At 35.4% G+C, this 13,520-nt stretch overlaps 1 protein-coding gene across 2 annotated transcripts; it reads left to right on the top strand.

The window, feature by feature from the left end:
* Nucleotides 1-1,418: 1,418 nt before the first annotated feature.
* Nucleotides 1,419-10,411, top strand: LOC107861674. 2 transcript variants are annotated; one of them, XM_016706983.2, is made up of 8 exons: nt 1,419-1,626; nt 2,340-2,655; nt 3,596-3,793; nt 3,874-4,146; nt 4,562-4,664; nt 4,921-5,039; nt 5,876-6,052; nt 9,240-10,411. In XM_016706983.2, exons 2-8 carry the CDS (start codon nt 2,353-2,355, stop codon nt 10,035-10,037), a joined length of 1,971 nt encoding a protein of 656 aa, XP_016562469.2. In that variant the 5' UTR covers nt 1,419-1,626; nt 2,340-2,352; the 3' UTR covers nt 10,038-10,411. The 2 variants fall into 2 exon arrangements, with proteins under 2 accessions (XP_016562469.2, XP_047266210.1); XM_047410254.1 differs by lacking the exon at nt 1,419-1,626 and adding an exon at nt 1,700-1,746.
* Nucleotides 10,412-13,520: the final 3,109 nt, after the last annotated feature.

The following is a 13,520-nucleotide window of genomic DNA, read 5'->3' as shown; positions in this document are numbered from 1 at the left end:
ACACTCGGTATGCCATATAGGCCAAAAATATTTAAGTGGTTCAAATTTAAAGGGGGTGAGATGTTCAATAGGTATAAGGTAGAGTTTAGGTGTTCAAGTGAAATTTCAAAACAAATTTAAGGATTTATCGATAACTCAAGTCTTCTATATACATATACTTAGTCCTATTTGACTATGAAAATTATAATTTTTCGAAGTTGAGGTTGGGGTTAGAGTTGGAGTTGTGTTTGACCCTGAATATAATTAAAATTGTTATTGAAATTTTGTGAGAGAAGTATAAGTGAAAACAAGTCAAACTTGTTTTCACTCCTCCAAATACAATTTTGAAATTATATTTGGATTTTCATGATCAAATACATCTTGTTTTCACTTTTTTCACTAAAGTGAAGTATTTATTTTTTTTTAAAATAATTTTTCATGATTAAATGGCCGTGCTTGGTATGAAGGAAAATGTTTTCCATGGAAAAAAGTTTCCTAGAAAATATTTTCCTCGAAAATAAGTTGATTTCTTACTTGTTTTCTTATGTTTGGTTGGTGGATGAATTTTTTTTTTTTTGAAAAATATTTTCTAATATTTGGTTGGTGAATAATTTTTTTTTTGTCAAAAAATACATTTTAGTGTTCAGGTTAAACGTAAAAATACATTTTACAATTTTTTTTAAAAATAAATTTTAAAAAATAAATTCTTTTTTGGGAAAGGAATTGGTAGGCAGGAGGGCGGGGGTGTCAGAAAAGGTTAGGGGTGGGGTAAGAAAAAGTTTTGAATTTTTTCAATTTATTTATTTATTTTTTTTTAAAAAAAAAAATTGGCCGGGGAGGGGGTTAGTAGGAGTTGGAGGGAAGGGGGAAGAAAAATATTGATTTTTTTTAAAATAAATTTAAATTTATTTTTATTTTTAGGTTGGGGTGAGGGTAGGGGTGGGAGAGGGGCCTGGTAGGGGGAGGGAGCGTAGGGGTGTGGGGTAAGAGAAAAATTTGAATTTTTTGATAAAATGCAGCTATTGTTTTTGAAAGGGAGCTGGTAGGGGTAGGGGTGGGGTAGAAATAAGGGATGAATTAAGAAAAAATTTTGAAATACTATTTAAAATAATTGAATTTTGGAGTGGAGGTGGAGGGTGGGGTGGGGTGGGGTTAGAGATGGTGTCGGAGTGATAGGTTATTGGTGACGGATAGATAATTTTGAGGATTGCATGGATATTTCAAAATATATAAGTCAATCAAACATAAGAAAATTGAAAAATATTTTAATATTTTCGTAATACCAAACACACCCGTAATATGCATTATTTTCCGATCGCAATTGTCAGCTAACTCCTGCATAGAGTCGGTCGACTTATCCTACTTGGACGTAATTTGATTCCCGCAAATTCCACGTGTCCACAAATTAAATAAATAGAACCATTGCCAAAAGTCCCAAAATTTTATTACCCAAAATAATTTAAAAAGAAAAGAAAAAAGGTCCCAGATTATGCACGCAAAATCCCATAGAAGTTTGAGTTTGAAAGAGATAGTCCACTGCCTTAATTATACTTTACTTTTTTTGTTCCATTTGTTTTTTAGTTCCTTAATATTGAAGTAATTAGCCCAAGATTCATTTTTTTGGTCTGCTAAAATCGATCTCCGCAGGTTCGTTAATCTAATTTCACGCTTTGTATTGATTCTTTAATTATCGATTTTGGAATATTTTGTATCTTAAATCACTGGCTCATAGTGGGGTTTTTCTTTTACATGCTGACCCATGTTCAGGTTAATGTCATTTAATTATTATTTGATTTTGATGATGGTTAGGGTTAATGATAAGTAAAAATGAAATCTTTATTGGAAGAAAACCTTGCTGATGTAGCAAAACGGATTGTTTTTGCTTATGAAAAGGACAATCCGGCGCATTAAAGCTTTTGCTATGCCCAAGGTCTGGGAAGGGCCGGAACAGAAGGGTCTATAGTGTGCAGCCTCACCTTGCATTTCTGCAAGTTTATTTTTGCAACTAGCCATTTGAACGGCTTGAACTCGTGACCTCCTGGTCACAATGCGACGATTTTATCATGTTTCTTAATATCTAGGGTTTTAGGTATGCTCAGCAAGGGGTTTTGCTCAATTCTGCTTTGCCATTTCTTAGGGAAAATGTCCCTTTACCTCTGCTGTGTTAATTTGTCTAGAGTTTTATTTAGTGAACCCGCGATTAGAGACTTACATTCTGGTAATTAGAGACTTATATTCCTGTAATAATGAAATATTACTGCATTGGTGCTATGTCATTCAGCAAAGATGAGATTTTCTTTAATAAAGAGATTATATTGGATTCTAGTGAAGTCGATTATGTATTTGTAACTAAAAAACAGGTTTAGGAAACTGATGGCGACAGCAACTATCGCCACTGCAGCAGGTGCTGCTGCTCTATTATATTATACGTTAAATAAGAAGTTGCAATCTTCTCCAACAACGGATGATGATGACGAAGAATGTGGGAGCAGCGGCCAAGATCATGCTCTACTAGGAGTTAATAGGGTTACCAATAAACTTATACAGGCTCCTGCTACGTGGTTGGAGACAATAGCAACATTGTCCGAGACTCTTAGGTTTACTTACTCGGAGACCTTGGGCAAGTGGCCTATTGGGGACTTGGCTTTTGGCATCAGTTTTCTGTTGAAGCAGCAGGTAATCGCGAATCAATTGTGTACTTTTTCCCAGTAAAGTTATTGGGTTGATGTGAAGAGTTATGCAGTCATATGTTTAAGCAAATATGAAAATAATTGTGTCACATTGTCTACATGTTGCAAAAGGGGTCTATGACATGAATGTAATATGCAAATAATTGTACCATGGAATCAAGTCGAGGGAAGATGTTAGATCAAGTAGTAGTTTGTCATCTTGTCCAGTATAGAACGCCTGCCTTGTGAAAATGCTAGGTGAACAGTGTTACCTGGTACCTGTTGCGGGTGGGAGGTAACAAGTATCTCATGGAATTAGTCGAGGTGTTCGCCAGCTGGCCCGGACACCGCGGTTATGGAAAAAAACACCTGTAAAAAAAATTATCTTTGGAATGTGTGATGTGTGGAATTTTATGGTCACAGTCCTTTCTTTCTACACTGACATGCGTTTATCAACAATATCTGGCTAGATGATTTTGGATCATGTTAGTTGCTTTGTTGAGAGACTGAACGTAGCGCTCTATCATGCTTTTTCATTTCATTTTCTTTTTCATTATTAGGTATTAATGCTTTGTTGATTCTGTACCTATTTATTTCTTTTTATTCATAATGACTAGTTCCTGGTCCCTCCAATTCAGTTCTTGTTACAACACCCTTAATCTTTAAACAACAGTTGTGTAAGCTTGTAGGTTATCAAAGAAAAAAATTATTTAAGAGAGCTCCTTCCCTTGATTGTTACTTCTATGCTTTTTACATAAATTTGTATACCAAAGCAATTAGTTTCTCTAGGAGGGTGTCATTTAACTTAATTGCCCAACACTGAACTATCAGAACTTATATGGTTCTTATCTTGTTATCAATTATGTCATGTTAGTAGCCACCTTGATTTTGACTTAGGACCATCTTACAGAACTTAGTCACTAAGTAGGTTCATGCAATGTTTGCAGGGGAACATACATGTTAGTAGCATATTCTGTGCCGGAGACAGTGCACAGTTAAAAGGTTCTGATATTGCTGCAGAGCTTAAATGCCTCTTGCACTTGTTGACAGTTTGTTGGCATTTCTCCAAAAAGCCTTTTCCATTATTCTTGGAGGAGACGGGCTATTCCCAAGAAAGTGTTTTACTACAAGAACCCAAAGCTGGAGTAAGTCGTGTCTGAATTTCTGACCCGCTTACTTAAAGTATGTATTCCTTTCTTCTAAATGCACAAATTCTATCATGCAGATTCTGAAGCCAGCTTTTACAATACTTGCTGACCACCGATCAAAATCTTTCCTCCTTGTAATTCGTGGAACTCATAGTATTAAAGATACTTTGACAGCTGCTACTGGTGCAGTTGTGCCTTTCCATCACACTATGGTACATGAGGGAGGAGTTAGCAATTTGGTGTTAGGATATGCACATTGTGGAATGGTGGCAGCCGCTCGATGGATCGCAAAACTTGCAACGCCTTGTCTTCTTAAAGCACTTAATATTTATCCCCAATACAAACTTAAGGTCCTTGATTTTTTCCTCAGTTTTATGACCGGTGCTCCTTTTTCTCGTTTTTATCTTGGGGTTGGAAGCGTCCGTCTGTCTTTTTGTTGAAACTATTAATCATATAGGCTGGATCTTTTCCATTGCAACTTGTTTTGCTTTTTGCTGTTACTAAATTCTTTGTTTTCTTGATTCCCCAGTAATTTGTTTTTATTTCTGTGGGTTTTGTTGCTGTTTATCCTTCTCTTTCTCTTGGCATGCATCTGCCTATATATTGATTTTATTTGGGGCACAAGTTGCATGGTGGGTAGGTCTGCTATTCCTTTCCAATTAGCGTTGGTGCGAACTATTGTATTTGGATTATTTTTTGCAAATGCCTTCATTGTGTCTTGGCTAATTATCTTTCTGACAAAATTGATCTTCTTTTGGCGCTCAGATTGTGGGACACTCCTTGGGTGGAGGAACTGCTGCTCTTTTAACTTATGTACTCCGTGAGCAGAAGGAACTATCAACAGCTACCTGTGTAGCATTTGCTCCAGGTTTCAGATATAACTTTGTTAAATTTATTTGTTCATTTGGCGTTACTTGTGCTGAGATGTTTGTTTGTATGTTTTGTTTTTGTGGGACAGGTGTATATTCTATGTAGTATTTCTGGGATGTTCTAATTTGAGTCTAGTCATCTGTCTATGCTTGTATGCATGTACTTAAATATATAGCCACATTCTACCATTTTGTTCTCTTGTCATCAATGGTTCATATTGCTAGTTTTTCTCACTTAACGGAATATCCTTGCAGCTGCCTGTATGACATGGGAGTTAGCTGAATCGGGGTGTGAATTTATTACCTCGGTAATCAATGGAGCTGATTTGGTGCCTACATTTTCAGCTGCTTCGGTGGACGACTTGCGTACTGAGGTGAACTTCTAGATCTACATAATAATTTCTTTGGCTGCTTTATGTGCAAAATTTGTGCTTTCTTTGGGGTCTTTTCCTTCTTTGGGAGATCGACTAACATATTTGGTTCGGATGCTGGACAAGTAACCTGTGTCTTTGGTTGGTGGACTAGTAGGTTTTGTCCTGATGTTGGACGTATTTTGCACTTCAAACATTTGCTTTTTATGTTTTGGTGAATACGAATTTGAATACTGGTGATGGTTCTTTTTCCTCCTTCTCTTCCAGTTATTCTAGCTCCAATGATATCAGTTGAGCTGAACTATGCTGCCGGAGAACCTTTTGCCATATGCCTTGACAAGGACTTTCTCCCTATGCATACAGCATAGAGAGACGAGAGTTGGCCAGTATCCTTCTGATACTACATCCTCTAGAATGATGTTGGTCTTATCTTCTTATCCATCCTATTCTCGCTAGCCGACCTCAAGTAGTTGAGGGTTGATGCATTGTTTTTCATTGATAGATTGATGTTTTTGTCTTATTTTTTCTTTTAGGTGTAAGATTCATTTAGATTAGTGTCTGCACTGCTTTCTAAACTTTTACAGGATTTAGTTTTTTGCCAAAAAGTAGTATATATTGGTATAGTTTGACATGGTGATCTTTATTGTCAAGTTTACACACCACTGATGGTTCAGAGTAATGGGTTCTGCTTATGGTACATTGTGTTGCTACTATATGCATATTTTTCTTCATAGCTTCTGGGAGCTTGTTCTTGTACCAACATTGCACCTCTGCTTCTAACACCTCATTAGTTTTAAGGTATGGTCTCTCAAGAGGGGAATGTTCTTTTCTTGTTGCAGGTGACAGCATCTGCTTGGTTGAATGATCTAAGAAATCAAATTGAGCATACTAGGATTCTTAGTACTGTTTATCGTTCGGCATCAGCCCTGGGATCTCGTCTTCCATCTATTGCCACTGCTAAGGCTAAGGTTGCAGGTGCTGGTGCAATACTGCGGCCTGTTTCCAGTGGCACACAGGTGCAGTCATAGTGTACTCTATTATTTTAGAAGTAGCTGTAAACATTTTGCTTATGTGTGAACTAGTCTAACCATTTTGGAGGACCAGTGTCACGCCTCAAATCCTATTGGGGTGGACTGGCATCCGTAACCGAGAAGGCCCGGGAGAACTAGCTCATAACCTTATATACTTCCCATGCATACCTCTATGACAACCTGAAGTTCGGACAGCATCATGTCGCATATAAAAGGAAATAATCACCTGTATAAGCTCGAGCACACCTATATATGTATATACAATACTTGGCCGTTGGAGCCATCACGTCTATTAACAAAACACCACCTTGACTGTACATTAGGTCTACAAAGCCTCTAGACAATACACAGAGTTTAACTAAGGTCGGGACACACCCCGCCATATAACTAACTTCTATACAATACCAAAAGTGACTGGATATGACACGGAAAGCCCCGAAGCAAACTGGAGCTCACCAAAAGCAGCTGGGTATCCTGGCTCCTACTTGTGCGGTGTATGAGCTGAGGTACCTGTGCCTGCAGCATGAAATGCAGGTCCCCCGTAGGAGACGTCAGTACGAAATATGTACTGAGTATGTAAAGCTGTAAATAATCACATATAATATAGGAGCTCAATAGAAATCAGAAACAAGTGAATAAATCGTAATAGGAGTGGACCACACTTACTAGAACTTGTGACAACCTGTACATTGCATTTATTCAATCACTTTGCCTTCGTTCTTATCTTCTTTGTAACCATTACTGTACTGTACTGTGACCATTAGGCTGCCTCCAGTACATATCAACTGGGATCGATCCATGATAGGCTTATGCTCCTGGGATACCACCCATAAACACATAAATAGGGATCGACCCATGATAGGCTTATGCCCCTGGGATACCACCCGATAAGAGAGAACTTCCATCACTTAGTTCAATTAATCTTTGAGATTGTTATTTCGGCTGCCACCGCATTTTTGATACTTTGAAACAATGATACATCAATAAGAGACATATAAATAGACCATCAATGCAATAACAATGAAGTAAGAACTCATTGACACATCAATGAAGTGTTTTGGAGTCATCAATGCCATAACAATGAAGTAGGAATTTATTGGTATATCAATGAAACGTGTTGGAGTCATTAATAGCACATGGATCTTGTTTGAGTAACCGGATACCTTCTGACATTCATTAGTGCAATAAATATATAAGATTTGGAAAACAAGTAAGTATTGGCTTGACATCTTGTAGGGTGGAAACAAGTTCATTGGTAACGTAGGACATCATACAAAATCATTATGGATCACATGTTACTGAATAACTTTGGAAACTTTCTTAATAGAACAATTGTTCACTTTCATGCCAAAGATATGGTATAGAGTATGCTTTACATACCTGACTGTCAACCTTCAATACTAGTCCCAAATGGACTTCTCGTCTTTTCGGATTACTTATCTACAATCAACATATATAGCAATCTAGTATTAGCGACCAAATGTCACAATTCAATTATTTGAATTCACCAAGCTAGTGGTTAAGTAGTAAGCCTTAATTACACCATAAAGGGTATCACTTTAACCCTCTTATACTCCAATTACATTCACATGCCATGCATATTCATACAACATCCTCCAATATCAAGTTTGGATTCATTTATCCTTCCAACCAATCCATTAAACCAAATTAAGCCGTAGACATAAATAATCATCAATTCAATAGTATATCACCATATCCACCTTCCATAACTCAATTACCATATCCACCTTCCATAATTCAATACAACCAAACCATGCAAAATAGTCCATAACCTTATTTCCATCACTTTTCAATAACAACCAATACATATAATCCTCTATCACACATATACATATGGAAGAGAACAAAGGCAAACAATATTCATACCTTAGAATTCACCTCTTGATTATGCAATCCTGTTTGCACAAATAATAGGTGCCGTTCGAAGCTCTCGAGATGACAAACGCAGTTATCGGATTACTTTGGAATTTCTACGGTTGAATCAAAAGTAATTTAAAGGTCAAATTTGGCTAGGGTTTGTTCTTTCTCAATGATTGATGATGAAAATGAGTTTTTGAACTCATATACATGTATATATACACATATTCCCGTCCATAATATCATAGGGAATGACCAAAGTGCCTTTAAAATTTAAATAATGTCAAATCTGTCCTTTGGTGGACTGTTTTGATAAGCTAAAGTAGATCGACCATAACTCCTTGTTCCGATATCGGATTTGGGTGAAATTGGTATCGTTGGAAAGATAATTCAAAGGGCTTTCATTTCATATAAAGTAGGCCACCCAGTTCGTCCTGTACAAGGAGTTATGGTCGTTTGAAGTTGACCCTAAAAATCTGCTTTGAGAGGCTGAAGTAAAACGAGTATAACTCCTTACTCAGACGTTGGATTTGGATGAAACCAATTGCATTGGAAAGAAGACTCAAAGATCTTTCTTTTCATAGGTCGCAGCTCTCCCAGTTCATTATATTAAGGGAGTTATGATCGTTCAAAGTTGACCCAAAAAATTGGATTGCCTCAGTAGTTTGTGTGCAGGAAATTTTCTTGCACATTTACTATTCCCAAATATCCCGGCCACCGTTTTATAGTTTCGAACGTGCTCGATTATATCCGAAACCTATCCGTTTTTGGAAATCTTTATATCGTTGGAAAGCTTATTCAATAACCTTCGCATGGAACCATCGACGGGCAAATTCCGGTATAAATAAAATTAAAAAAAAAATTAATTCCATATAAATAAGACCAATACACGTACTTGAATACGCCAATATATGTACTTGAATACGGGGTGTTACAACCAGCTTGTTTCCATAGGTGCATACGGACTTGTTATATGCACATCTAGGACATGAGGTATGACTTGCTTGCATAGCTGTCTTCAGTGTGCTGCTTTATAGGTTATTCTTTGCTATATGGCAAGGATGTTGGCATTCTAGAGAGTATTCTTTTGAGCTGGAACAATAATCAAGAGAATCTGCTTAATAGTTTAATTCACTTAAGGAGATGGCTGTAATATGTAGGCTGGGACAATAGTGTGGTTCCATAGAGTTTCTGGCTTTATTTATTTTGTATCTTGGTTCTGTTGGAGTCATTTGACCATATCTGTCAGTCCTCGAGGTGTATTGGTGAGTGTTGACATGGCATTGATCTGTAGGTTGTCATGAAGAGAGCACAAAGTATGGCCCAGGCAGCATTGTCACGACCTGCCATGCAACTGTCGTCATGGTCATGCATTGGTCCCAGACGTCGATCCACAGCTATTCAGGTTAATTCTGAAGAAAGGCAAATCTCCTGTGGAACTTCATCCGGCGAAAATTCTGAAACATTCCTTCTGGAATCTGAGCAGACCAGAAGTACGACTGTGATGGAGCTTCCTGTATCTTCGACCGAGGGAGTCACCTGGAACACGGAAATTGATCAATCTTTTGCAGATGGGATTAATATCCATGATGGCCTGGATCCCGATCTTGGTGGTGAACATGTGGCCCATGGACCTGAAGACCGAATGACGGAAGTTGAGATGTGGCAACAACTAGAGCATGAACTGTATGATCAGTCTGAAGGTGAAACTGATGTTGCGAAGGAGATTAGGGAAGAAGAAGCAGCAGCCATTGCAGAATCAGGTCAGAGCTCAAGTGAAAGCTCTATTATTCCAAACACAAAGGAGGTGCACAGATTCTTTCCTCCTGGAAAGATAATGCATATAGTCACTTTTGTCTCCGAGGAGGTTGATCATGAAAGTGACAGCGACACATCGAGTGAGGACCATAACCAACCCAAGGATACAAAGGTTGGAATTTTTCTCACTCCTAGATCATTGTATAGTAAAATAAGGCTGTCACAAACAATGATCAGTGATCATTTCATGCCGGTTTATAGAAGGCAGATAGAGAAACTAATTAGGGATCTTGAGAACGACGCTGCTTGTGAAAGATCAAAAGAAAAATCCTGACCATTATGTTCCGATGTACATTGTCAGCGGTGTGATGTTGGCTCGTATATGGCATCAAAGTAAAAACTCGAGATCAGGCCCTTGTTGGCTCGTATATGGCATCAAAGTAAAAACTCGAGATCAGGCCCTTGTTGCTTTGTATCGTAGCAATTTTTTTTTCACTTCTCATAATTGTAGAGCTCTGGATAAATGGCTGCAGCCTCCTCAGGGGATGCTTACTGATGGATTCTCTTAGCTATACCTTGACATGGCCTTGAAGGTGTTTAGATTGATGTATATATCTTGAAGATTTTTTATTCATTAACACATTTGTTAGCATAAGATGCAAAATATTAGAGGAGGCCAGATGATTAAATCAGCCAACAGTTTTGTTACACTGGTGCACTTATAACTTGGCTCTGGTCCTTGTTATATGCTTTCTTTTAGTGAATATTTGTTCAATTTACTAGTTGCTGGCCTAATTAAAAAATATCAGCTTTATCTGTTATATTTTGCTTGCATGAAAATGAAAGAAACCAAATCTCTTAAAAGTGTACTTTCAGTTAAAAAGAAATATATCGTCTCCAGAGAAGCTGCAAAGTAAACGGTTAAACATTTATTTAATCTTCCTCAATTCCAGCACTTGGCATTATTTATTACTCATATGTCCATTTTTACTTGTTCGATATTGACTTTGCACGTATTTAAAGAAATAAAAAAAAAAAAAATTGCAAAATGCATTGGAAAATAATAGTAGTACTTAAAATAATTGTGATCAACTGATGATGACTTAAGACTAACAATCATCTTTAACAATTATTGGTGTGAATCTTTTATTAAGCAAAGTTTATAATTGTGACAATGTGGACCCCACTGCCTCATTAATTGGGATTTACATCTAAAATCTCCCTTGTAAATCAAGTGGGATACTTAATCAAATTGTCACCTCCAAAGGCTGTGAGCCGTAGAATAGTGAATTACTGGTCCCTTTCAGCCATGTCTCTTTTAAATATAAGTATCGTCGAATTTATTTGTGAAAGTAATTATTTTTGAATTATGAGAAATGAGAATATGATTACTTGTGAATATATCTTACCCCGTCACATATAAAAAAAAGTGTTGCAAGAACATAATATTAATTTACATAGAGTGGCTTAGACCTAACATAACTTGCAACTTGCGTAAGAGGGGAGTATATCTCGCATATTCTGGATAAGTAGGAAAGAATTTAAGTTTTATATATATGTTCGTATAAAGAATTTTTATATTATAAATATAATTTAACATGTTGTGATAAATTATTTATATTTACTATAGGTTATAGTGAAAATTCATTAACGAAAAATTAAGTCGCATGCAATCACGAATAAGTTAAGTTGGTACAATTTAAATATATAGACAATCTGATCACTTTTATAAGCAATAACTAATAACTTGATTCAATGGCCATTCACCTGCTCTCACATATTAAAATTTAATGGTGGAAAAATCATTGCACTGACGGAGCATATAGTTAAAATTCAAAATGGATACATTATTAATCCTAATTAATTTCTGGTGCAATTAATTGCTGATTAATCTATTGATCCAATCATGTAGGTTATTCCACATGTAGAATATATAGTAAGAAACAAGTTGATTTGGCCAACTCATTTGCGTATGGATATGACTTTTTTTTTTTTAATTGAAGTGATCATGATATTATCATTTCAACTACAAATGGAGGCAAAACAGCTCCTCCTTTTTTTTAACAATTTTTTTTAAAGTAATTAACTACTTAATAAATAATAATAACAATAACAGGGCAGTAATGTACAAAAAAAACTGTGAATTATTTGTATTTTCTTATGACATTAATTTCTTGTCATATCAGACTGTGACTGAAGCTGAATTGAATCATAGTAGAAATTATGACACTACTGGAACACTAATAAATACTATGTGAATTAATAATGTGGGTCGTTTTTATTGACTATTTCGTATCCTAATAATTGGTAGAAGTAAGACCCGTTTGGATAAGACTAAAATCTGATCAAATAAGCTTTTAATTTTTTTTTCTTTGCTTTTAAACGTACTTGGTAAACTAAAAAGTGTTTAAAAAAAGCTAAAAACTGATTAAAAAAAATCAAAAAGTGTGAAGCTAGGTATCCCACCTTTTTGCCTTTTAGATTAAAATTCTTTTAGGTTTGATCAAAACATTTGTCTTTTTATCCCTCATATTTTCCTCTAATTCCAACAATATCCTAAACTTGTAGCCCTCAAATATATAATTTTTTTTCTTTTGCTCTTTGCCGCTTCGCTTCATCTCTTCTCTCCTATTTCCTCCTCATCTTTATTCTCTGTTTCAATCGAATTCATCATTAATCGGAGGTTTGTTCAAAAATTTTATGTTAAAATAAAAAATTATAAATAATTCACCTTATTTATGGTGTTAACAACTTTAAGTACATTTAAGTCATTTCAGCAACAAAAAAGTGCTTAACATCACTTGTTTACCAAACACATCGACAATTTTTTTTCAGTTTCAGCACTTCTATTCAAACACTTATCTTCTTAATTTATAAGCACTTATTTTAAGCTTTTAATTACTTAAGTTAAAAAGCTATTTTTTTAATCTTATCCAAACGGGCTCTAAGTTCCCTCACATTTTAGATTCTTTTCACGGTTAGGAAAGTCTAATCTTCCTAGTCTAATACTCGGTCCGTTTAAAAAAAATGACCTACTTTAACGTGACACAAAATTTAAAAAAATAAAGAAGATTTTTGAATTTTATGAATGTACTAAAATGCCTTTCAATCTTGTAATTTTAAGCATGTCACGTGGAAAATTAAAATTAAAAAGTTGTTTAAAAAAAGAGTCATTCTTTTTTAAACAGACTAAAATAGAAAGTAAGTCATTCTGTTTTAAACGAAGGGAGTAACTTGTTCTTGATATTAATTCTTACTTTTTTGAGTAAAGCTAGCAAACTACTCACACACTTGTGACGAATTATACAGATTCAAGTTCTTGAAATTATAATAATAAACAGTAAATGGATCGCGAAATTATAGCGATCGATCTTCCCTATCTAATGAATGAATAATCCATTTTAAAATAGTCCAACCCCAAAAATATAAAATACACCTTTCGGGTGATTCTTTCTCGATGAAAATTATATGTTATTTCTAGAAAATAGAGTTATTGTCTATCGTTGATTTAACTCATATATAGATGAAGAACATATTAAACTTGACGTTTTGATTAATTAACTTATACGCTATAATGGTAATCTAATTTAATGTTAATTTATCCTTGGCCAATATTTAACATCGAAACGGAATAGCTCGATATTGGCTTTTTATTTTTATTTTTTTTTATTTTTATGATTGAACTTATTTATCGATTCGTTTGATTAATTAATGCTGTAGTTTTGTTAGGTAGAGTATGAATAATTATGATCATATAAATGAAAATGATAGAGCATGTGGAAGCTAAGGAGAACCATTAACAAATGAATGATGAATA

Source organism: Capsicum annuum, chromosome 3, assembly GCF_002878395.1.
Source record: "Capsicum annuum cultivar UCD-10X-F1 chromosome 3, UCD10Xv1.1, whole genome shotgun sequence".
Taxonomy (NCBI): domain Eukaryota; kingdom Viridiplantae; phylum Streptophyta; class Magnoliopsida; order Solanales; family Solanaceae; genus Capsicum; species Capsicum annuum.
This window is presented reverse-complemented; position numbering and strand designations above follow the sequence as displayed.

What these genes read in the sequence shown, in the direction of transcription:
- LOC107861674 (XM_047410254.1), top strand. An exon ending in CTGTGTAGCATTTGCTCCAG is followed by an intron (nt 4,665 to 4,920) that starts GTTTCAGATATA and finishes ATATCCTTGCAG; the next exon opens with CTGCCTGTATGACATGGGAG. An exon ending in TGGACGACTTGCGTACTGAG is followed by an intron (nt 5,040 to 5,875) that starts GTGAACTTCTAG and finishes TTCTTGTTGCAG; the next exon opens with GTGACAGCATCTGCTTGGTT.